We start from the raw sequence: 26,092 nt of genomic DNA, 5'->3' as shown, positions 1-26,092 counted from the left end.
ATGCTTTTATTTTTTAGAAAACGTACTGGGCAAAAGTATTGTTTAGTATGTGAATGGGATTGAAATAGAAATAGGGGAATGATAGCATATGGGTGGGTAACGGACTGAATTCTTAGCTTATTCTTTCTGATATTTTATAAATTTCTACATCTTTTAAAAAAAAAAAATAAAAATTGCCAAACTTATGGTTTTAATCTGGAATAATATTTTGATATATGTATAACTCAATATATCAATATATTTACTATTTTAATATTAAAATAATACATCCTTATACATTGTATTTAGTAATATCATTACATATTTAATATATAACACATTTTAATAATTTAATTCCAACTGTAAGTATGTTGGATTAAATTTTGTTTGTGTACATGTTAACTTGCCCCCCACCCCAGCTCCAGAAATTTGACAGATTAGTTAAGACTAAGTTAATTAAGATTAATACTTTTGGCAAAAATGAACAGTTGTCTCCTTGTGTTTGTCTCGCTTGATGCGTCTTGTGTTGGCCTGAGATTTACGAATCATCCTTTTTAATTTCCAGAAGTGATGCTGTTCTATGGCATTGAGCACAATGTGTGCTCAATTTATTTATCTATCCAGATAGCTACTTACAGTTTAGACCATGGTTCCTAGAGGCTGCTGATGCCATAACCTATCTAGGGGTGCTGTTTCAGGTTTAGATGCAGTTGAAATGTTTTCTTCTTTAAAAATGCAAATAGATAATAAAGAAGTGGCTTCTTCCCCAAGTCCTGCTTCAGGACTCATGTCCCAGTCCTTATCTGAGAGCCTGTAACTAAACCTGATGGTAACTGATCTCCTGTTGTAAAATAATTAATTTAAATGTCCTTCCCTTAACATTTGCTAACAGATGCAGCATAGAGAATGCTGTAGTTTGGGTGAATTTAAAGGACTGGAGTTCTGAGGGGACATTTGTAAGTTTGCTAGACATTTGCTATTTTATAAGACTCAGAACCTTACGTGGTGGTTCTGGTTGACTTCAGTTCATGTGATACATACCCAGTTCACCAGAACAAGACAAAAATAATGTTTCTTCTACATTAGTATCCGTTTCTATTAGTGTATTGGAGAGTTAGAAATTATTCATTTGTGCACAGAAGCCAGTGCTGGACAAATGTTTAAGAAATTGGGGCGGGGGGAAATTAAAGATAAATCAAATCAAGAGAAACAAACAGTGAAAGAGGAGAACTGTAAAGCTGATCAGTAATTTTTTTCAGATTTTATAAGCCATTGTGCATTTATTGTCATGGTAATGAACAGGAGTGGATGATTTGGACAGTTTTAATTTAAAAAAAATAAATTAGGAAGGCAGTGAGCAGTATTATTTTCATTTTATTTTCAGCTAGTAGCTATAGCTAGTATGCTATTTTCAGCTCATAGGTCTGTTTTAAACATCAGGAAAATAATTGTTCAAAAAAGGCTATCAAAACATACACAGGTTCTTGCAGGGAAGAAGGGCAACATGTTGCTTCCAAGACATTTTGTTTGGCTGTCACAAAAAAGGAGGATATTGACTGACACCAGAGGGAGCTGCATTCCTGTATCCCTTTCTTACTGAGGGGTTAATTGTGAATAGAGCCCTTTGAGGGAAGAGAAACGGTTGTGAAAAAAATAATAAGGTGAATAATACATTCCTTAATTCAAAATAAATAATAATGTATCCTCTTACTTAAAAGAAAAAACCCCGTTCTCTGATAATAAAAATAAATGCCATTATGGTAGACTGAGAGCAGCAGCTAGTAATACTGGAGGGAATATGATTTGCCTTTTGAAAATGACAAATTTTGATATATTTCTGATCAATTAAGCAAGTTTTGCAAATACAGTAAAATAACCTCTTCACAGATGTTGAAATAATGTATTTGTAGAAGTCTATATTGTCAATTAATTTAATAGGCAAACAAGATCACTGGTCTTTCAAATCTGGTATTATGTATCCAGCTGTGTCCAGGATCCTAAGGCGTTATTATTTTGTCACAGTCATCTGTCATTCTCTTTATTGTACTGCTTGAAACGAGAGTAGAGCTTTTCATCCGTTAGTCCCATGATGATGTAAATTTTCTGAAGTTCTAAATACTCTGGAATTTTCATGCTATATAGTGGAATTGCTTTTGATTCCTTACTGTTCTAACTTATTACCTGTAAATTAAGTGGAAAAAAATCAGCTTTGTTTAGTAATGTAATTTTTTTTTTAATAAGATTTCTTTATTCAACTCTTTGTGACACTTCTATCAGGGTTGTAATTGTATTTTTTGTAATCCATTCAAAATTGAAGATATATTCCTATGGAATACACACAAAGACAGCAACATAAATACTGGATTATGAATGTTGTATACATATGTATACATACACACATAGTATTGTTTTGAAGGAAAGCTGTACATTTTACTAACAGCAAATATTTTCCTTTGCATGAAAAAGCATTTAATTAAATATGCTTCAAGCTAAATAGACTGGCAACAGGCATGTAGGTAGAGACGTTGTGGTTGGCATACCACTTCAAATGCGACAGGTTGCTTTTAATGTATTTCCCATTTGAGGATTAGTGTTCATAAGCATAGGCAAATTATTCCGTGCAATATGTTTGTGGCTGTCTGCAACATAATGAAAAGATATTTGAGACAGATTATTTGCAATTGGAACTCATTAAGGAGGTAAATGAATTGTAAGCCTGATGAAATGATACATATAATACAAACTGTAGCCTTAAAATATACCTGTGAAAGGGAGGTTGTTGGAATTTAGAGCCCTGCAATTTGCTTCTTATTCTATGGATTAAATTTTACACTTGATTTTAAATTTAATTTGCATGTTTGAATATTACGTGAGTTGTCTAATTAAATGGAGTAATATAACTGAGTATATTATCTGAAATACACTAAATTTGTAGTAGATGTATATTAAAAGTATAGTGATCTAGCTCTTAGTGGGTCATATTTTTAAGTAATTTCTCTTGCTTCAGATACAGGTTAAAGAACATAAAACTTTTAGAGTTTCAGGACATAGATTAGAAAGTTTTATGTCAGGTGGGTTGCCAGCTAAGTAGACTTTGCTAACTTTCCATACCTATTTTATCTATTTTACCGTGGTCTGGTACTTAAAGACAGGGGTTCTTGTTTCTTACTGTGGCTAATAGCAGATGCTCTAAGAATAAGAGTAAGGCAAACACGTACAATACTACTAATCTCCCAGCCTCCAACTCTTTCCAGTGTGGAAGCCTCTTCAGTCAGCTGGGATTTCTGTGTGTTTGTGCACGCTCAGTGTCTTTCTTTTGCATGACTTATTATCATTGGCAAACTTTAATCTTATGTTTTTCCAGGTCATTTAGGGCTATCTTGAATAGCATAGCTCCCAGTACAGAAACCTATGAAAATTCACCTTTCTCAACTGTGAAGACCAGTTATTTACCCTTATCCTCTGTTTCTTCCTTATCTGTGCCATGTCTTTTTTTTTTTAAATGACGTAGCTGTTAAGTATTCTTAAAGAGCTTTGATGTAGGGCCTTTCAAAACTCTTGGAAATCTAACTAGAAGATAGCTCTTCATCCCTGTGCTTATAAACACTTCAGATATGTATTGGGTTTGTGTGGCAAGATTTTGGTAGTGGGGGAGCTACAGGAGTGGCTTCTGTGAGAAGCTGCTAGAAGCTTCCCCTCTGTCCATTAGAGCCAAAGGTGGACCCATCACTCACAAAGGCCAAGGCCCATCAGTGCCAGTGGTAGTGCCTCTATGCTAACATATCTAAGAAGGGGTGGGGAGGAACTAAACAACCTGTGCAACTGCAGCCACAGAGGCAACTAAGAATACATGAGAGAAACAACTCTGCAGACATCAGCGTTAGTGAAGAAGAATGGGAAGGAGGTGCTGCAGGCACCAGAGCAGAGATTCCCCTGCAGCCTGTGGTGAAGGCCATGGTGAAACAGGCTGCAGCCCGTGGAGGTTAACAGTGAAGCCAATGTCCACCTCCAGCCCTTGGAGGACCCCATACCAGAGCAGGTGGATGCACCTAAAGAAGACTGTGACCCTATGGGAAGCCTGTGCTAGAGCAGCTTCCTTGGCAGGACCTGTGGACCCGTGGAGAAAGGGGACCATGCTGCAGCAGGTTTGCTGGCAGAACTTGTTACCCCCCATTAAGGGACTCATTCTGGAGCAGTTTGTGAAGAACTAGCCTGTGAGAAGGACTCAGAAGCTGAAGTTTGTGAAGAACTGTCTCACACTGGAGGTACCCCACGCTGCAGCAGGAGATGTGTGTGAGGAGGGAGAAGCTGCAGAAACATGCTGAGTGGACTACAACCCCTGTTCCCCATCCCTCTGCACTGCTGGGAATGGGGGGGAGGCAGAGAAATCAAGAGTAGAGTTTGGCTTGTGAAGATGGGAGGGGTGGAAGGGAAGGTATTTTAAGGCTTGGGTTTATTTCTCATTATCCTACTCTGACTTTTGATTGGTAATAAATGGAATTACTTCCCCAAGTCTGTTTTGCCCATGATGGTAATTGGTGAGTGATAGCTCCCTGTTCTTATCTCAACACATGACCCATTATGTTTTCTCCCCCTGTCCATCTGAGGAGGGGGACTGGTAGAGCAGCTTTGGTGGCCAGCTGACATCCAGCCAGGGTCAAATAACCACAAGAGATTTCACTTTACAAAAGCTGTGTTGTCTCTGCAACAAGTCATCCAAGACCTACTAATACAGTTCTTCATAATGATCAGTACTAACTTGTTTGGATGTCAGGCTTGCAGACCTGTAGCTTTCAAGATGTTCCATGAAAATATTTTAGAAGCCTGCTGTTGTGCTTGCCACCTTTCAATGTGTATTAAGGAGAGTTACAAAAGGTTACTAACGTTTTACTGGTCATTTTGATGATTTAGTTTTGCCATTTTTATATAGTTACTTCAGGTATATTTGAGCCTCCCACAAAGAAGAGTTGTGGCATGAAGGTCCTCTCTAATTCCTTTCACTGAACACCAATGTTAATTCAGCTTGTCTGCAGTGATCTTGTCTTCTCTGAGTACTCCTCTATAGCATCATTACCCGTTCACTCTATAGACTCCCTGGCAGGCTTTCTTGCTCCTCACATCTTCCAAGAAATATTGAGTATTAGCTTGATGGTAGTTCCTCAGGCTAGTTTTCAGGGCTTATGTTTAATAGGCCAAACCTTACAATACTTTCTATTTTCTGTATTTGTTCATTTCTTAAGATAGCCTCCTTTTATGTTGTTATTTATAGTTATGCTGGTCTTCTACTGCTATTAGCTAAGTCTGAATAAATAGTATGTGCTGGTCTTGTGCTTATCATATGGTATCTTTAAGTATTTTCCACAATACCTGTAGGGATTTAGTTTTTGTCCTTTTCATCTCTTCATTTGAAAATGTCCTGACTTTTACGTATACTTCCAGATTTATTGTGCACCAAAGGCAAAGTTTTCATAAGTGTCCTTTCCCTTATTGTACCTGTCAGAACTTCTGTGCAAACCAAGCAGTTAGAAATTTGTGAGATTTATATTCTAAAAGCAATATAAGTGCACAAACACCACAGAAATTACATAGGTGCAATATGATAGAAGGTTTTAAAAGCTATCATGTGGTATTTCAGAAATGTGACTGCAAATTTTGCTAGGCAGTCTGGTGGGTTGTTCAGTGGCATTGGCAGACTACCCAGGTTGAGTCCCGGACTCATTAGAAGCATGGTATGGAGTGCTCTGTAGAAGAAAAACTCATTATCACCTGCTCTTTTGGGCTAAATGTGTGATGCCTATTGAAGTGAACAGATTCTTATTTTATTTCAGTATAAATTTGTAGAATTTATTATTTTAGTGTGTAATTTTTAATAAGCTGGTTCTAACTAACCGAGATGTAAATATCTAAGGCTAATGGCATCCTGGCCTGTGTCAGAAAACAGTGCAACCAGCAGGAGTAGGGAGGGGATCGTGCCCCTGTACTCGGTACTAGTGAGACCCCACCTTGAGTACTGTGTCCAGTTTTGGGCACCACAGGATAAGAAGGACATGGAGGTGCTGGAGTGGGTCCAGAGAAGGGCAACGAGGCTGGTGAAAAGGTATGGAAAACATGCCTTATGGGGACTGGCTGAGGAAACTGGGGTTGTTCAGTCTGGGGCAGAGGAGACTGAGAGGGGACCTTATTGCTCTCTACAACTACCTGAAAGGGGGTTGTAGTGAGGCTGGTGTTGGTCTCCTCCCAAATTACTGATGATAGGATGAGGGTAAATGGCATCAAGTTGCACCAGGGAAGATTTTTATTAGATATTAGGAAGAATTTCTTCACTGGGAGAGTGGTTAGACACTGGGACGGGCTGCCCAGGGAGGTGGTGGAGTCATCGTCTCTGGAGATGTTCAGAAAACAAGTAGATGGGGCACTTGAGGTGGTTAGGGAAATGTTAGGAGGAAGGTTGGACTTGAGCATCCTAGAGGTCCTTTCCAACCATAGTGATTCTGTGATTCTATTTGATCTTCCATTTTTGAAAGGTCTTCTAAACAGTAGGAGTGTAAACTGTACTTCATTTTGAGAAATTCTGAGATAAATTTCATTTGGAAAGATCAGTTATTGCTCATACAAGAGCAGCTTAAGATGCTGGAAATCATCCTTTTATATGTATCCAAGAAACTAAGCAGTCTAGTTCCTTGCATATCAGCATAGTTAAATCAATTTATAGTAATTGAATATATATCCTGTAATGTATTAAATAATTTAATTTCTGATAAATGCATTACAAATTAAATACTTCACTTTGGCTTTTCTGAAGTGTTCTTAATGAACTCAGTAAGTACAGGTTGTTACAAGTGATACTCATGCATCTTAGATTTGCTTTCTGAAACAAAATGGAAATCTTTTTCAAGGCAAACTCATTTGGCTGTCTTGTGATATGCTTAATTATTTTTTTTTTCCTATTTCAGGTAAATACGCTGAGGATATATTTGGTGAACTTTTCAATGAAGCACACAGTTTCTCATTTAGAGTGAACTCCTTACAGGAACGGGTAGATCGTTTATCTGTCAGTGTTACACAGCTCGACCCGAAGGAAGAAGAATGTAAGTTCACTCCTGCTTTGAAGACTTCTTACTTTGTCACCCAGAAACAGTTAATACATGAAATGGAAATAATAAGTTTAAATTATATTTATAAGAACAGAGAGAGATCGTGAGAGGTCCGTTGCTGTATCTGCTACTTTTATCGCCTTGAGCAGCTTTCCGAGTTCAATATTTTCATGGTTAGTGAACGGTACTGTTACCAATGAATCTGCATTAAAACTGCTACAGGAGTATGTGTCCCTTCAGTAGTGTTGCATATTAGTGTTAATAATATGTAATACTATGTAAATGCTTGGAGATACGTCTTTACCCTTTTTTTTTAACCTTCCTACTGATTCCCATGCTATGTAACCATTTGTCCAAGTAGGGGTTTTGCATTTGGTTTGTTACCATCTTGCTTTCTATATGAAGTTATAGTTGTATAGCTCCACTTATGGATGATACATATCCCCTTGGATTCTTCCTAAATAGCTTTAAATACTATAAATATTGGTTATATTTGCACTAAGAAAATAAGTACTACCAAAAGTCAAAAGGGCATGGCTCGTGCCTGTAAAATAGAATTTGTATGGGATTTAAATGATGCATAGGTTTTGTGATGACTACAGGAATATTGACCACCTCATATGTAAATGCCATGAAACTTTTTTGCCTTTATGGGTTTCTGTTGGTTAGAGGTGGAACTATGAAAGATCTTGTAACCCTGAACAGTTTGAGGCTGCTCTAGGCTATATGGCTAAGACCTAGAAAGTAGAACAACATCCTATCATGAAAAATAACTTCAGATTGCTTGTGAGATCCAATTTTCAAGTATAGAAAGCTGTTGCAGTTCTGAATGTGTAGGTATAACAGTGGTGTGTCATTCACATGGAACAATGAAGTGTGAAACCAGGAGCATGGTCTTCAGGCTGTTACCTGCTTGGTTACTGATCCTGAAATTTCACTAATAACAAAATTAATCTAAGGAAGTTTTGATTCTGTATTTTGCACGACATTGATTTTAGGGCAGGTTTTGAAAGATGACTGTTCACAGACAGTAGCAGGTTTTCCGCAGAATCATGACTTGCCTAGGGGAATTCTTATATTAATGGGATTTTCCAAGTCTCTTGACAGCTGAGCGTAAATCATACACAAACACCTCTTTTTTCCAATAAAATACCATGTTTATTTACTATGACCAAAAAATCCTTTCCGTCTATAGTAACAAATTGTCAGCAACTGTAGTCTTGCAAGAGCGGTAATACTCAAGAGTCTTAATGTCATTTCTGTGTTTACCCTTCACAGTCTAGTTTTTGGGTTAAATCAGGGTGGAATATGTCTTGATATGGCATATCTAATATGGCAAGCATTCACGTTTCAGGAAAATGGAGAGACCATTTCAAGTCATAGAGTTAAAGATGCTTTAACTAGGGATCTTACAGGATAGCAAGATGGAAAATTGTACCTTCCTGTGTAAATGTCTTTTAGCAAATTTGGCTGTAGGTTTCTTACTAAATATCCATGACTGTTTTATGTTAGAGAATTGCTAGACATATTTTAAAATAGTGTGTAGTCCCAAATGCACCAGATCAATAACTTTTCACAGTACTGTTGCATCTGTAGCATTTGCTAAACTGTATAGCTAAAGAAAGGGACAGGCAGTGCAAATAAAGAAAACAGGGCTGAAAAGAGTTCTGCTTGATCCGGAGGAGAGTGGTTAAGAGTGACTTGCATACCCTTGTCTCTCACACCACAGAGCAGCAGTGACTGCTAGTACTTCAGAGGATCACATGTAGTCCTCAAGGTCAGGAATGAGTAAATGACTGTTTTTATTAACCTCAGAATATCCAGTCGCCGAGCCACCCCCAATGCTCCTTATTCAGAAACATCTGCCCAGAATGAGCCACCAGCTGAGGATGAAGGACATAAGAGGAAATTTGGTATTGTATTTCCTTAAAAATTTGGATCAGGAAACTTTCAGTATCCTGTTTTGGGCCTGAAATTTAGAAATTAATCACAAATTGGTTTGGTTTAGGCCTGATCTGGGCTAAAAATAGCTGGAGGATGTTAAAGCATGAAGGTGTGGGGGAAACACTCTATGCAAGTATTAAGCAAATTTTGGTACTTCTGCTCAGCTAACAGCATGTGTAGAACAGGCTATACTTGTAAACTTGGTCTCATTTGCTAGTTCTTTGCCAGGAGGCAGTAATAGAATATTTAATGTGTTCCTTTGGGCCCGTACTATTACACAAGAGAAAGAAATTAAGATTCATTTAAAGCTAAGAGGCATGAACAAACCCGTACAAAGTCAGATTCGTTGAACAAAGTGCAGATACTTGACACAATGTTTCTGGTAGAGTCGAAATAATAAAAAGCTCTAAATTTTTGGAATAGGTTGTGTGTTTTCTCATTTTGAATTCTTACAATATCTTTGTGAAAGAATAAAAGCAAATTAAACCAAGGTTAGGATTGTATGCTGAAGGAACTGACTCCTGCTGCATAGTCTTTCTGTCACAGAATTACTGGGAACTTGGTTTGAATTATTACACTTTTCAAATTCTTGGTTTCTCAGAATTATTACTTTCATACTGTAATTGATTTTTTTACACACTTTATTCTTTTTACATGCATGTGTTTTTTTTCCCCTCAGAAGAGATACTAAGCTTGCATACAGACAAAAAGAAATCCTCTGCTTTCCTTAAGTAAACTGAACTTTATTTCAATTGTATGGGAAACTAGGTTAGCTGTATTAAAGGGTTACCATATCTGGGGTCATTTTAGAAACTGTAAAATACATTCTTGCTATGGAGATGAACTAAGCTTCATGGTTTCAGTAGCCCTGTAATATATAATATCCTCATAGGTCAGAAAATAAACCCAAGAGTACAGTGTCTTTGCAAACATTTTTAATTTTTGTATTTACTTTATAAATAACATTGGTAACTCTCTCCATATATATATGCAGATTTTATAAGTATAATATCTTTTTGTTAATTTACCACATTTTTGTGAATTTATTTGTGGCATTGAGCTTGAAGTACTGGTAAAAGTAAACAATTTCCTATATGTAGAATTCTGACAGTTTTTAAAAGAAAATTCATTTTTGCTTTTATGTTCTTTATGGAAATGCTGATACACAGTATGGCTCTGATGTACAGTGTAATGAAATACTGGAAAATAATTGTGTATCACTCAGAAATAAGTGGTATGGCTGAAGGAGAATTCATAAACTAAGATATTATCTGCATATTTTAGTATTAATTTAGTAGTTCTCTAATATGAACTGCCTAATTCTGTTTAATTCTCAAACTGATAAGGATTTTATTCTCAAAGGCAAATTCTTGATTTCTATAGCATATATGCTACAACTGTGACAAGCAACTTAATGGCAGAAGTGCAGCCTGGCATACTTCAGGAAAGGAATCAAACAATGTTGTGAATTGCGTCTCAGTAGGTTTCTGGCTTTGAATAAATGTGCTTGTTTTTTTCTAAATATTCTAGAAATACTTCCTTGTCATGAAAAAGATAGTAGTTCATAAGTTTTGCTCGGTGAATGCTGAAGAGAGATTTGATGTTTTGCTATAGGCAAAAACTGTAGCAACTGATGGGGAGACACCTAAAAAGATTGACAGCTAATTATGTCTGTATGCCTCTGACTTGGTCAGCTTTCAATTCAGGATGCTCAGCCTATTTTGAGATTTAGAAGGCAAAGACAGTAAATCCCATTTTAAGAGACTGCTCACCATCTCTAGGCTCTCAAGAGGAATTTGGTGACTTGAGTATAAGTGTAATCAAAGTTAAGAACAGGAAGCACATGAAAATTGGGTCATGACCTCCATATCTAAGATGTTCGTGTGGAGAACAACACTATTGTCAATTAATTCATAAGAATTTTTACCCCCAAAGTCAAATAAAGAAAAAGACTCAAGTTAAGAATGGGTCACTTTTCCTGGCATATCTCCACGTAATGAAAGCTGGATTTGCATGCGTCTCCCTCTCAGAGATCTGTGCAAATGGGTTAAGCTCTGACTGCTCTCCATGCTTTTTCACCAGATTTCTTAGCACCCAATGCAATTTATGGGTTATTTAAAAGTAAATTAGTTTTAAATTAGTGTGTCAAAGGCTTAATCATTCAGCAGTAGAGCCATGATATTGCATAATGTGTGTTTTGTTTATAAAAGAAGGATCTGGACAAAATATCATTTGATAAATACTCTGGTGGTTTTGTTGAGGCTCATGGGCAGACTCACAGCTTGATGCAGGCAGGTGAGTTACAACTTCCCTAACGGGCTGCTGGGGGCTCCCTGGTCCCACACACTCCCATTTAACGCAGCTCCTGAGTCTTCTTACAATGATTGCTCTAACATTTGCATCTTCTCTTTTTTTACCTGCAGTAGTTAATCTACATACATTCTCTATCCAAAGAGTGCTTGAGCTCTTTCTGGATTTTTTTAAATCAGTATTTCAGAAAATTTGAATTCCTTGTGTTGGGGACAAGCCCAAAAGAGAGCAGTTTTTGTTCTGCACAAGTAGTCTTTCTGCTTAGCAACTATTAAACCTGCAAGTGACCAGTCAGGTGTATTCTGATGGCAGATAAAGCTGTGTGCTATTGTAGGTGGTGTTGAAAGTGATAATCATTTAAAACAACAAAAAAAAAGTGGAAATCAGACATCAAGATTGCAGCATCTGTAGGAATTGTATTGCACAAATCTTTATCTGAAAAGAATTTTCACCACCATCACCAATTAATTAGAATCTTATGGCTAAGTTATTAATTTGATATTGTCATTCTTTTTTCCTTGTACTTTTCAAATTACTGGGTAACATTTTGAACAGAGGAAGGGAATTGTGGGCAACTGAGTCCATTGATTTGTATATATTTCCCATTGTCATTCAATTCTGCAAGGAATCATAGCTGTGGCATTCAAGAGTTTGTGGTCTGAAAAGTTGTCAGGATGAAATTCTGCAAAAAGTGTTGAGAAAGCAAGCTTTTAAAAGGGATATATATATGAAATATATATTATGCAATATATATTATTTAAAGCCTTGTCATAAATTGCACACTGGATTGAGTTTAAAAGAATTTTAAAAATCTAGTAACAGTTTGACGTAAAGTAAAATAATGTTTAATATCTTTGAAATGTAAAAGTACATTCTTTCTGTCAGTATACTGGTGTCCTCCATACATGACTTTTACTACAAATTGGGAATTGTGGCTTAACAGGAGGTGAAACGTTACTGTGTGTATATATTACTGATGTGTTCTTTTGTTTAACTTGTAGTCCAACCCAAAAGAAACCCAGTTATTTTATCTTATTAGAGTGCAATTTAAATACTTTTATTTCACCCAGTTCATTGGTGATTACAAATAAAAATGGCTTGACATCTCTTTTTCGAAGCCAGATGTGCAAAAGGTTTGTAGCTTATAGATAATTTTTAATTATGTGGAAAATTTTGTGTGCAGAAAGTAAGATCAGCAGATGTAATAGATATTTTCATACAATCCAAACAGACACAGTGAAGATAAACTGGCATTTGTTTAAATTGTTGAATAAATGTTTAACTTGTGAACGTCTCAGCGTTTAAGGAAATTGTTCATTGCAGTACACACAAGTGATGTAGCAGATGGACATTCAGAACAAGGTATCCTATGAGATTTAGGATCTTGGGCTATATGAAGGTTCTGGTGCTAGTTAGGAATTAGGAAACTAGAAGCTTAAATATATCAGCATCAAGTCAAATGCCTGCAGCATTTCCAGTTCCTCCTTCAGTGTCTCGTCTCTTTTCACACCTGAATTCATACATCCAATTGGTTTGACCTGTTCTCTTGCTGTGCCGGTTTGTCAATCAGCCAAAGCCAAATGGCCGGATGACCATCCAGATTTTTGTGTATTCTCCCCCATGAGGTGGCAGGCCACGCAGGGCTTCTGTTTCTTAGCCAGCTGGCAAGCTAAAGAAACAGCTTTGTAAGCCAAACAGTACGTAGCCCAGGATTGCTTTGTGCTTGCAACATGGGATTTACCTGATCCCTGTCTGTAGGCAAGTTCTGTCGGTGTCGTGATTCTCAGTGTTCTGTGTGCCATGTCCTTTCATCTCCTCAGTGACATTGTCCTAAGGTAGTTGGTCATTTTGGATAATGGCAGGTTTTGCAGTCAGTGCTGGTCACTGCATAGCAGCACGGGAGATGCTGTTAGCTCCTTGAAATTCTACTGTGTGTTTTCTATGAAAACCTTTGCTATGTAGCTGTTTTATGAGAAAGTAATTATACTTGGCGTTGGGGATGGATGGATTATCCTCAGGTGTGTTATCCCTTTGTAGATGTTTACAAGAAGTAGAGATTTAAATAAGATGGAGATTATGAATCAGACCGGCTCTGTTTGCTCACTGAAGAGATTAAGGAATGCCAATAACGAGTTTATAGAATAGTGCATGTCTCAATAATATGGTGTCACACACTCTGTGAGCATTTCAATATTAAAACAAAGAACTGTTTTTTTTTATTTATGGGAATAAATTAGTATACTTTATTGCCTTCAGAATGTACACAGGTTCAAAGAGAAGCATACTAACTTTTATTTTTGTCTGGCATAGTGACAGACATTTTAAAGACTTGCAGGATTGCCAGGCAACTCTGAACATTTGGTGAGATTTGTAAAACTAACAACCCAAATGAAAAACAGCTGAAGTATAAAACAATCCAAGACTAGGTTTTTAGATGAGGTAAACCCCAGTTCTTCTAATTGTGAACTTTTGCCAGCAAATAACCTGTACTTCATGACAGGTACAAAATATATGTAGTTATTTATGAGTGCAAAAGTACGTGCAGAAATTGAGCCTCCTAGCTGACATTTGGTTATTACACTATTTCTTTCACACACTTAAAAAGGCTTCTGAGGAGCTAATTAAAAGTATTAAAAAGAATGAAAGGTACTGTAGTGAAATAGAACCTAACTTTTCTAGGAACACACATAGTTGCCAGCTGTAATAATCTTCAAAAGCCAAACTGAAAATCAAAATAAATCCCATCTTTAGCTTCACAAAGGATGCTCCCAGTACACTTAAGTAAGCAGATAGAACATTCCAGGAATTGCAAGCCCTCTGGAAAAAATCCTGCCTTCTGCCCCTTTGTGATCATACAACTGAAGTTCAGTTTGTGTGTGTATGCTTGGATGTGTTACAGGAATCAGAGTAAAATGCAGCCCTCATCTTAAACAGATGAACTCTTAAAAAATTGTTGCCGAAGGCCATAGTGATGTGGGAGGGGGTTGTCCTCTCATTTTGAGTAAAGAGGCACTACTATCAACCTGTTTGTATAAAATAAACATAATTATTTAGAGATAAAATGCATGTGCTGAAAATACTCTTTGCTAGTGTGTCTTAAAACTGTTTTCAGCATTGTTTGTGATTAAAACCAACCAAACAAAAAAATCTCAACCAACCAAAGAACACCTGTAAAAAACCATCAAACCAATGAAAAAGGCTGCTGCTTTAGCTAGTGGAAGTGGAGGTCTGGCTGCAAAGTGAGTCGTGAGACACACTTGGACTTCACAGATGTAGTAACTGATCAGGGTGAGAGAGAAATATAAGACTGAACGGATGCACTGTGTCCAGAATTAAAAGTGCAAGCTTCATCCGTTGTGGTCACTTTTCCATTGATCTTTTTCTAAATTTTAATGATTGTGAAATAGAAAAAGATATATGGGCTTTAACAGCGGTAAGTCAGTATATTTCAAACCACTGTTTAATCTATTGTGTTGTTTTCCTTTGAATCTTGCATAAAGATAATGGATTATTCTTAACTACTGTGCTTAAAGACTCAAGGTGTCTCACCTGCATTAAACAGAGAAGTCTCATCTTAATTAAGCAATCTGATTAAAAAAACAACATTTGACTAGTTTCATGTGTTGAAAGATAGTATCACCTTCCATTAAAACTTGCAGATAATCAGTAGCAATAAGCTTAAGTGATTTGATGGTTTGGCATCTCAGTGGGCCTTAAGTAGAACTGCTGCCTTCATGCAAGGAGTGCAAAGTTTGACTTGCTGATAGCATGAAGGTAAAATCTATACCTCAAGATAAAGGGCTTTTTGGTTTTTAGTACCAAAAGGACTATGAAAAGGAATTGGTAAATATTATTAGGTACTTCTGAACTACAGAATGATACTTTGTAGATACAGTAAACAACTTGTTGAACTACTTTGGAGAGACAGAGTTCTGATATCTATCCAGGTGAGCAAAAATTTCCTGTGAAGCTAAATAGAGGATAATGTACTAGAACATCACAAGCGTGTTTTTCTTATAATCTGGCAATATCTTGCCATGGCAGTAGTGCTAGACTAATTTATATTTGAAGTAAAATTCATAAGATCCTAGTAGTAATGCTTAATATTTATATTGTATTCGGCATTAAACAGTTCCAGGTTAACCTAAATAAGCTATCTTTGGTGGTATTTTTTTAAATGGCACTGTCTCTTTTCAGTGTCACTGCAGGACATTACAATGAGGAAAGCTTTCCGGAGTTCCACAATTCAAGATCAGCAGCTGTTTGACCGCAAGACTCTGCCGATTCCTTTGCAAGAAACTTACGACATCTGTGAACAGCCTCCTCCACTTAACATTCTCACCCCTTACAGGTTAGTAAAATAAAATTTACCAAACCTGATTTCTAGCTTATTTTATGTAACAGAGGCACTATATCCAGGCACCTTGCTCATGTTGAGCAGCGCCTGAATATTTCAGGAGCCACAGTAGAAAACTGTGCAGCTGCTGGGGGCATACAGGCAGCAGAAGACGTGTTAAAACTTCACTCAAATTTTCCCCCACTGTAACAATGGTTAGAAAAATCCATTTTCATTATCTGCATTTATGAAACTATGTAATGCTCCTGGATGCAAAGTGAAGAAAATAAGCAGTTACATACGTAGAATGAGAGGTCTTTAATGGAAATTAATGTTTGCTCACCCAAAGTCAGTTTGAATCGGTTTCAATCATGAGCAGCAACACAAATTTGCGCATTATTTTAAGAGCAAGATTTGAGTCACTGGAATGGGAGTTCTTTGATTTATGGTATGATATAATGTGATATGATACTTGTTTTATTTACAGCTTGCATTAAAAGTTACTTTTCTAAAATCAGGACACTGAATACAAGGAAAGATAGTAAAGAATGATGACACAGGATTGTTTGTCTTTCTAATGTTCTTCTGTAACATATTTCAGGGTCTGACATACTAGATATTTCTTAATATGCCTTTCCCTTGCCTTAATGTTTGGATTTGTGTGTTGTCAAATAAATAGTATGCCCTGTTTGCCTCATTGTATTTCAGGGATGATGGAAAAGAGGGTTTGAAGTTTTATACCAATCCTTCATACTTCTTTGATCTTTGGAAGGAAAAAATGTTGCAGGACACAGAAGACAAAAGAAAAGAAAAGAGGAAGCAGAAGGTATATATGTTAACTTTCTATACATTCTGGGTATTTTTTCCTGGAAAATGTTTACTTGCATATATGGTACTTAATTGGTTATGCAGTTAATAACAAAACTTCACAGAGTCATCTTTGTTCAACTAAAACTCCTTCTATTCATTCAATTCCATCAACTTTTAACAAATAAACATTTAATAATAATGATAAAATAATGTAGAAGCACCTAGAGCTTTCATACTGTCTTAATGCAACTAACGGCAAGTTTGCCAAAACTTGGAAGTCTTTTAGCAGTGACTCCAAAAAGAGAAAAGGCGAGGAATACAGAAAGAAGAATTTCACTGGAACACTTTTTTAAAAATACAAAGTTCTGACAGTCTTACAGGTGAAAAAGCTAAATGCTTTTTCAAAGTTAATGCTGTTTTTCGTTTCACCATTATTCTGTCTATTTCATACATACAGACAGTAAATATAAGTGTCAGATTGATAATTTAATTCCAGACTTAGAATAAAAAGCTACAGTTATTTTTCCTCTGTATTATTCAACTAATTATCCACTAGAATGAAGTTTCTGCCTCTTAAAAGTCTTTTTGGCTTACATATCCTATTTAGACCAAAAGTAATTTTTTTTTTTTTTTTCCAACTTGAATTTGGATTGCTGTTCATTATTTTGTGGCTGATGTTTAAATGCAACTAATTAAAAAAACTCTGTCTTAGTTGTCAGTTTTGTTTGCACAACTCTCCCACAGCAGAAAAACCTGGATCGTCCTCATGAACCAGAAAAAGTGCCAAGGGCACCTCATGACAGGCGAAGAGAGTGGCAGAAGTTAGCCCAAGGTCCAGAGCTTGCAGAAGATGATGCTAACCTCTTACATAAGCATATTGAAGTTGCTAATGGCCCAGCTTCACATTTTGAATCAAGGTTTTGTTTTATTTTTCTATCCTTTATAAAGATATGCGTACTACATAGTGAACATGCTTGAGAAATGGTAGATAATGGTAGATAATGAGATGTTACTGCTATTTCTTGAAATGCACTGGAAGTAATTGATTTAGCTCAATTAAAACTCTTGTTTTGAGGACACGCTTAGTTGGTGTGTCCTTAAAGGGGTAGAATCATAGAATTGTTTTGGTTGGAAGAGACCTTTAAGATTATCAACTCCAACCATTAACCCAGTACTGCTAGATCACCACTAAACCATGTCCTTAAGCATCATCTCTACATATCTGTTAAATATTTCCAGGGATGGTGACTCCACCACTTCCCTGGGCAGCCTGTTCTGGTGCCTTACAACCCTTTCTGTGAAGAAATTTTTCCTAATACGCAACCTGAATCTCCCCTGGAACAACTTGAGGCCATTTCCTCTTGTCCTGTCGCTTGTTAACGGGGAAAACAATCAAACCCCACCTTGCTACAGCCTCCCTTCAGGTAGTTGTAGAGAGTGCCAAGGTCTCCCCTGAGTCTCCTTTTCTCCAGGCTAAACAAGTAGTTATTATCTTGTTATTTTTGAGAGTAGCATGTATCCTTGCAGTTCATTGATGCTGAAGGACATGTTGTTGTCTGCAGCTTGAAGAGGGTGTAGTGTCACTGTTGCAAGCTTGCACCCAGGTGTGTCACTACATTCCAGTCCTGACCTACAAAATCCCTATTATTCCAGTCTCTTGGTTTTTCTTAAGCAGACGCTGCCAAGACTATATGATGGGTGTGATGTGAACAAATGTCCACTTGGAACTCAAATGAGAACGCTGAGCTTCTTTTTACTCTTGAGCAAATCCAAGATTTGATTGACATTTATGGTTATAGTCTATTACAAAATCCAACCTGTTGGATTCTGATTTCACAACATGTATTTGCTGGTGGCTCAAAGTAGCATTTCAAATGGTAAATAGCTGCTGTGTCTGCAACACTTCTGGTGTTGGTGCAAAACCAAGTCTATTTTGCCAGCCAAGAATCATCTGATAGGAAAGAGGGCTGGCAAATAAAATTAGGAGTTTGGGGGGGTATGTTTTTTGGGAGTTGTGTTTTTTTTATTGAAAAGTACTTATTGTCCTCCAAAGTTGTTACATTTTCCCCCCATTCTTTGCTGTCCAAAAGTGCACCTTAAGAAAGTATTTTGTGTGTCTTTGTAGGGCCTTCAGATAAACTTAATAGTGACAGTGGATAATGATGACAACTGTAGGAGATAGTGGTTGCTGTCTGAAAAATGGAGAAACCTGCTTGTAGAAAACGTAGCTCACTTCAGAAAATAGAAATGGTCTCAGCGCATTTCACTCAGTAGGGTACAACTCAGGTTACGGTGATCAGCATATTTCTGGGAACAACTTTATAGTATCTTACCTTCGTAAAATTCTGTGTCAAGTTGTTGGCAGAAACATCTGCTTCCCTGCTGTCCTTCTGCTGTGGTGCACATCAGATTCCACATTAGACACACTTGTTGCAGGAATCCTTTTCTATCCAGGACTCTGGCCTAAACCTTGATTGTCTCAGTACCAGTAATGTGATTATGAATAATGCTGTTGTGCGTGAGAGCACTGCATGTGCAAAGCATGCTGTTCAGATACAGGACAGCACTGTGCTTTCGAATAACAGAATTAGAACTTCACCTCTGAAGAACTTAATAGACTTAGATACTATGGTGGTAGCAGTATGCAGCAATGTAGAGTATTGCTTTGTTTTTTGGAAAGTGTCCTGCAAATGCATTTCCTCTGAATTCCATAGAGAAATGTTAAAAAAAATAGTTCAGTAGTTAATTAAAATCTTCTAACTGATCAGGTCCTTGAGGTGCATCTGAAGTTGTCATTAACAAGTAAATTGAGTCATCTTTATTTACTGCTACTACTCAATAATAGATAGATAATCTTCCTTACATCCATTGTATAGCTACGGAGTATTAGTTCTAAAGTTGTGAGTTCTCTGTATACTGGAATATAGATCCTCTGACAGAAGTTCAGCTAAATTATCCAGTTGTAAATGTTACCATTCTAATGTTGATGGACGTTTTATAAATGTTATAAAAGAATATGGTTGCATATATGTAGGGATTGAAGAGCAGAAACAATTACTGGGTAGAATGTCTGTTTCATAACAGGCTCTGGTATATGTGTATTTGTGACTTTTTTTTATGCTGTTGTCCCGTCTAGAAAGCAGAATTGTGTCCCACCTCCCTTATCCCTTCGTTCTCCCAGGTAGAGAGGTAAACAAAGGAAGGCAGGGGTAATGAAAGCTTTGCACCAATTGAAAAGTTAACAAAATGAAATATATTATTTAACAGGGAACAGAAAGGAAGAAGGGTAGGGGTTTGACAGGGTACAGAAAGGAAGAAGGGTAGGGGTTTAACAGGGTAAAGGGATTTTAATAACAACAAAGCAAGGAAGGTTAAACTTCCAAAAATACAAAACCCAAATGCTGTGCTGAGGCTCCCCAGTGCTGGATGTCGCTGGATTGAGGTGGATGCAGCTGGATGCACAATCCTTGGATGTGGATGGAGGCAGGGAACGAGTCTGTAGATCAGGCCCAGCTCCCAAGATGGCCACGGCCATGTGCAGCACAGCGAAACCACAAACAGCAACAGCAGCGTGTGTCCGGCCAGGACCACAGGAGAGAGGAGAAGAGGAAGAGAAGAGGGAAGAGGCGTGTCTTCTCGCCCCCTTTATAGACCCCAGCAGGAAGTCCCGAAGACAGGAAGAGGGGTGTGGGAATAGAATAGGTCTCTGCCCCTTTCATTCAGGCTTGCTCTTGGTTTTAGATTTCAGATCTCCACCCACCAGGAGCAGCAGGTTTCAAACCATTACAGCTGTGTATCGCTATGTTTACTTTACTCAAAATAATGTGACTAATAAGCACTAATATCACACACATCCTATAGAAATTATCTGATATACCTGTCAAAACTGTTAAAACCTTGTGCTGTTAGAAGCAATGGCATGGGAAGTGGGTAAATGGTTAAAGGGCCATGAAGTACAATACGCAACATTGGTGCAGAGAAGATACTTGAATGTGAAATCAAACAGAAGTATAGGACAGTGGCTGAGTACACTAACATTTACTTTTACTGAAGGTTCCAGTGGATCATTTTTCACTATTTTCCTACAGATCTCAAGCATATGTGGACCATATGGATGGATCGTATTCGCTTTCTGCGTTGCCCTATAGCCAGATGTCTGAACTGCTGAACAGAGCCGAGGAGCGGGTGTTGGTCAGGCCACATGAGCCACCACCGCCACCTCCAATGCACGTAGCGGGAGATGTGAAGCCCGTGCCTCCTTGCGTTAGGTACGAAGTGGTCGAGCCACGTGCAGATTTATTGGGAAGATTTTGTTTTCCACTACTCCACTAATAGGCATTAGTGTTACTTCCATGCAGCCCAGGCAGTACACACATTCTAGGAGCTGTGTCAGTCCACAACCACGATGTGTCTGCAGCGGCGGGGCCATGCAGGAACTAGAGAGAAAGGCCAATAGGGTGCCATATGGACTCAGGCTTCACCTTGCCATTAATATTGTGACTGTGTTGCCTTCTGAGTTAAATCACAAGGCAAATACAGAAAATGTTTCTGTGAAAGATGCTGGAATCTCTGGAATTAGCTTTGGAATTTTGGAAATTTGGAAATCTGAAATTTGCACAACTGAGCTGTGTTTCAGCCTAGATGAAAGGAGCAATGTATGGCAAGAAGACAGCTGTCAAAACTGTATATTCATCACAGTTGCTATACTGCAAGTGCTTTTTAATTTTTCTTCCCCCAAATGTTTTTATTTTCTATTTCTTTGTGCCTTTCCATAACTGGATACATACTTAGAGTATTTTCTAGAGTGAGGCTCTGGTTGTCACTCCTCTTGTTTAATACCCCAAATATTACTTCATGGTCAGGTATATACAACTTGGAATAGAGGACAGTTAATTTGGACAGGGTTGCTACGTCAGCTGCATGTTAAGTCTCTTGAAGAGAATGTCTTTTTACTTTTTGGGAGACTGTACGCTGAAATATGTGATTCTTTAGATTTATTTTCCACAACAGCTGAAAAAAAAAATCCTCTAGTAGTCTTTCAGGAAGATAATTTTACTGTTCCCTTTTGTTTTCATCAATTCATTACTGCATTCACCTATTTGCCGCACTATAATGATTATCTAGTATATAAATAAACCTCTTTGTATGTAGAACTGATGACCTTTGATATAGTTTCACTCATCTTGTCATCAAACCTGAAATATGTATTTCAAACGCAACTCATCCTCATTGCTTGTACTGTTTTGTTTTGTCTGATTTTGTTTTTAAAGTTCTGTGAAGCAAAGCAGTTAAGCCATCTCTAGATACCTTACTTCAAGAAAATAATTTGGATTTATTTGGGGACGGGAGGAGGGGAGAATTATGCTAGTGTAGGAAACCTTTGATAAAGATGCAGGTTTGTATAAGAGCGTAAACCTGGTTAATATCTGCATCTGAGCAAAGAGCTGTTGGAAGACTGATGCATACTCCATATTAGATTTCCTTATATATGAGGTATGAATACCTTGAGATCATGTTAGTACATAATGCTCTTTAATGCCCAGCTTTCAGTATCCTTAAGTTGCAGAAATGAGTCTATTACTATTTTTTCCACTCTCCAGCTCTAATAACTTTGTCCTGTTATTGGATGTTTCAGTTCTACTACTGGCTTGGTAGAAAATCGTCCTCAGTCACCAGCAACAGGCAGAACACCAGTGTTTGTGAGCCCCACTCCTCCTCCTCCACCACCACCACCTCTTCCGTCCGCTTTGTCGACCTCCTCATTAAGAGCTGCAATGACTTCTACTCCTCCACCCCCAGTCCCACCTCCCCCACCCCCTCCAACAGCTGCTCTGCAGGCCCCGGCTGTGCCGCCGCCACCAGCTCCTCTCCAGATAGCTCCTGGAGTCCTACATCCAGCTCCACCTCCAATTGCCCCTCCTTTAGCACAACCCTCGCCTCCTGTCACTAGGGCTGCCCAAGTGTGCGAAGCCGTACCAGTTCACCCAGTTCCTCCACAAGCTGAAGTACAGGGACTTCCTCCACCACCCCCACCTCCTCCCCTGCCTCCTCCTGGCATTCGACCCTCCTCTCCCGTCACGGTTGCAGCCCTTTCTCACCCTCCTGTTCTGCACCCTCCTCCCACAACCATTGTCCCTGGTCCTCATGCCCCGCTAATGCCTCCGTCTCCACCATCCCAAGTGATTCCTGCCCCTGAGCCCAAACGCCATCCTTCAACTCTTCCTGTAATCAGCGATGCCAGAAGCGTTCTGCTGGAAGCAATACGGAAAGGTAATGCTTGGCCCTTGGTGGGCAACAAGAACAGTCTCAGAAACTTCCTAAATACACATGAGCTTTCAGGGATGGAATGTCTCACGTCCAAGAAGTTACTTTAGAGGAATGCATCCTAAGTCCCTTTCTGCTTTCTACTCTCTACAGCACATGCACTGCCAAGCAGACAGATTATTTTTCTTTTTTCAGTTTGTAATTACACTTATCAGATGTTTAGTTTGGATGGCAAAACTAGTTCTCTGTGGAAGTTAGCTTTTTAAATTGTGATTATTAAAAAGCAACATTTGTTTATAGATAATCTGTGGAGATTATCTCTTTGTTTCTGTTTACCTGAAAATGCAGCTATTTCTGATAACCTACAGGTTGCATAGAAGACAAAAACATTGTTTTTCACAGACCATTAGATAAAAGCAGGACAGATCATTTGTCACTGGAATTTTGGTCATATATCAATGTATTACAACAACACATAAATGCCATTCAGAAATCATTGCTTAAGACTTAAAGCTATCTAGTCTTGATGTGTCTCAACGCAGCAGTGGAGCAGTCTTTGCACTGCAAGGTGCCCCGCTGGCAGAGGTGCAGGGAAATGCTTTCTTGATGACCTGGTCAGGAGCTGTAGGTACAAGCTGTACCTTTCAGCTTACGTGCCTAGAGCCAGAAAAATCCCCACTGCACTGTGAGTGCTGCTCTTTGGCTGTGTGGTGTCTTCAAAGAGTTAATATTTCTCAAATGTTTCAAGTACTGTATGCTTCTGGTTTTTCCCTGCACCTACAACACAGTACAGAATCTGTCTGGTACTGTAATAGCAACTGATAATCTATAATACTAATTCAAAATATTTTTAAAGTGTCTATATGCCCATGAATTGGTAACATCATTTAATCTAAAGAATTATCTACAACAGTGGTGCGTGTACATTAGTAGAGAATATCTGAAAAAAAAACCCAAACTAATAAAGGAGAGCCTGTTGGTATAATTGAGATGATTCCTGAAAATTAATCTTGCACAAGCAGAAAAGGCTCAAGTTACCACACCTTAAATTCCACCTGAAGTCCTGTGCTTTTGCTGCCTGTCAGTTGACAACATGCGAGTGTACATGACGTAGGTCATATTGAGACTGTTAGTCTGTAGTGTCATGAGTATAAAACCAAAATAAATATCCTCTGTCATGTTTTTAACTGAGTTGCTGGATTTAATTTTCTCATACTGTTGTTATGTGTTATTTCTCCTTTGCGTTTGATCTTCAAGTAATACTTTATCCCCAAACGGATCATTCCATGATCAAAACTGGGTTATAAGAAGTCCTGTCTTGTTAGGATAGTCAAATAGCTATAACTTTTAATTGAAATCATGAAGAGTAGTGTAGAAAGTATCTGGAAATGCAAAAAATGTCTTAATCACTTAGTTGTACTAAAAACGTGTGTGTGTTTTTATTGGGAAAGCAGAAGCAGGGTAATGTAGTAGAAGGGCTGATGAGGTAGTCTGCCCTTTCTGTTCCGACATGCCTCCCGTTAAAAACTTGACAGAGAGCCTCTGTCTGAGGAAGGGAATGTCCTCAGCCTGCAGTTTTGTTCGCAAAGTGTTTTGTGGATCGTGAGCTGAATGCTTTGCATGCTGATAAAGGAGGAGAGTGACATGTCTGTGCTGTGATGTTCTCCAGGTATACAGCTGCGCAAAGTTGAGGAGCAGCGTGAGCAAGAGGCCAAGCACGAGCGCATCGAGAACGACGTTGCCACCATCCTGTCTCGCCGCATCGCCGTGGAGTACAGCGACTCGGAAGACGATTCCGAATTCGATGAAGTGGATTGGTTAGAGTGAAATGCCTACGTTGCTGTACACTGCAAAATCGAATGCTAATGTCTGTTGTGGTGCTTGTTCTTTGGAAGTTCGATGGTCATTTCTAGTGGGTTTTGTATTCTTTTCTTTACATAATTAATCCCATGTTTTTCTACTTTTCAGTTTACAAAAAGCTCCTAGTGCATCTTCGAAACTAAATGTTTTACAGCGGCTTTTCTTACACGTCTTTTTTGAAAGAACATACTTTGTTCTGATAGACCACTAAGTATTAAGCATGGGCAGCTGTTGGTAGAGTAGCAGTTTCAAATTTTTGGCATATCCTAACTGTGCACTTTGTGAATTTTAAGTTAATGAAGGCAACTGAGATTGACATTCCAAGGGCAGCTGTATGTACTAATGAGCCTTATTCCATTTTTGATAGTGTTTTAAAACATTAAACCTAGCTATCCAAGGTATCACTGCCTCAATTACATCTGTACACTGAAAGTACGTATAGTTAGCAGCACTGAACACACTGTAAGGAAAATGGATCTTTGGGGGGGCTATTATTGTTTTATTGTTGTTTTTAAATAATTATGGCCTTATTTGAATGTTTAGAGATTCCCCTTCCCTTCTTCCCTCCCAGGTACATATTGTGTGGTACTATTTTTGCCTGCATAATGAAAGTTTAAAGTTTTTTTTTCCTTGTGAAATCTTTTGACTTAAACATGCTGTGTAACTTATGTAACTGTTAAAATAACAGTTTGATTTAATAAATGGTTCATTTTAAATGTTCCTGGTTGTTGCTTTTTCATGAAGCCTGCTTTTCACAGTTATATCTGAGGGATCCTTGAATTTCAAAGATTTAATCTGTGGTATACAAAATTACAATAAATATTCTGCACTTGATATAAGGAGCCATATTAAACAAGAAAACATGTCTCATCAAATGGTACTTGCATGCATATCTAAAAAAAAAAAAAGCTGAGATCTTACTGTGATCCATTAGTTAAAAAAAAATAAAAATAAAAAACTGGGAGCTTGTGGCTTATGTGCTTTAGGGTTGTTTTTTCTTACAATGATGGCAGGTTCTTTTTTTTTTATCTTGAGGAGACATGCAGCAGTCAGAATTGTGGTTAATGAAAGATAACAAGAGAACATGAGTGATACTGCAGAGGTATTTTTTAAGTGCCATCTAGCAGCATACTGGGTGTTGCACAGAGCTTTTGTGTTTCCCTTCTCTGGAATAACTCCTTCAAGTCTGAGCACACATTCAAAAGCGTGAAGGGGAGCATGAGAGAGTGCAAGAGTGCTCTTGTCTTGCAGTCTCATTCCTGGAAGATGTAATTGTGTCATAGAGGAAAACAAGTGAGAATGGGATTTCTGAACATAGAACACGAATTGTTCTACAGGCTACAGAACCGTTTTACAGGGGCATGTGGTTATTAACTTACTCTTGGGACAGGGCAAAACTCTTGAGGTGCAGACTGGAGGAGCCCTTCCAACTTCACTGTCACCATCTCAGCCTCCACTACAATTTTGTACATGGCCTACTATATTCAAGACTTTT

At 38.1% G+C, this 26,092-nt stretch overlaps 1 protein-coding gene across 1 annotated transcript in view; it reads left to right on the top strand.

Moving 5' to 3' along the window:
- The window catches only part of WASF1 (WAS protein family, member 1), a 31,873-nt gene extending 6,556 nt beyond the window's left edge, over window positions 1-25,317 (top strand). Inside the window, exons 2-8 of the mRNA XM_008936513.1 lie at window positions 6,933-7,067; window positions 15,525-15,678; window positions 16,372-16,489; window positions 17,218-17,390; window positions 20,562-20,741; window positions 22,109-22,743; window positions 24,407-25,317. Coding sequence (XP_008934761.1) covers window positions 6,933-7,067; window positions 15,525-15,678; window positions 16,372-16,489; window positions 17,218-17,390; window positions 20,562-20,741; window positions 22,109-22,743; window positions 24,407-24,564 — 1,553 coding nt within the window. The 3' untranslated portion in view covers window positions 24,565-25,317. The remainder of the gene's footprint in view (window positions 1-6,932; window positions 7,068-15,524; window positions 15,679-16,371; window positions 16,490-17,217; window positions 17,391-20,561; window positions 20,742-22,108; window positions 22,744-24,406) is intronic.
- The last annotated feature ends 775 nt before the right edge of the window (window positions 25,318-26,092 follow it).

The sequence above is a fragment of the Merops nubicus genome, unplaced genomic scaffold (assembly GCF_000691845.1).
Source record: "Merops nubicus isolate BGI_N331 unplaced genomic scaffold, ASM69184v1 scaffold7263, whole genome shotgun sequence".
In the NCBI taxonomy this organism is placed as follows: domain Eukaryota; kingdom Metazoa; phylum Chordata; class Aves; order Coraciiformes; family Meropidae; genus Merops; species Merops nubicus.
The sequence above is the reverse complement of the archived record's forward strand: the minus strand, read 5'-3'. Positions and strand labels throughout refer to the sequence as shown.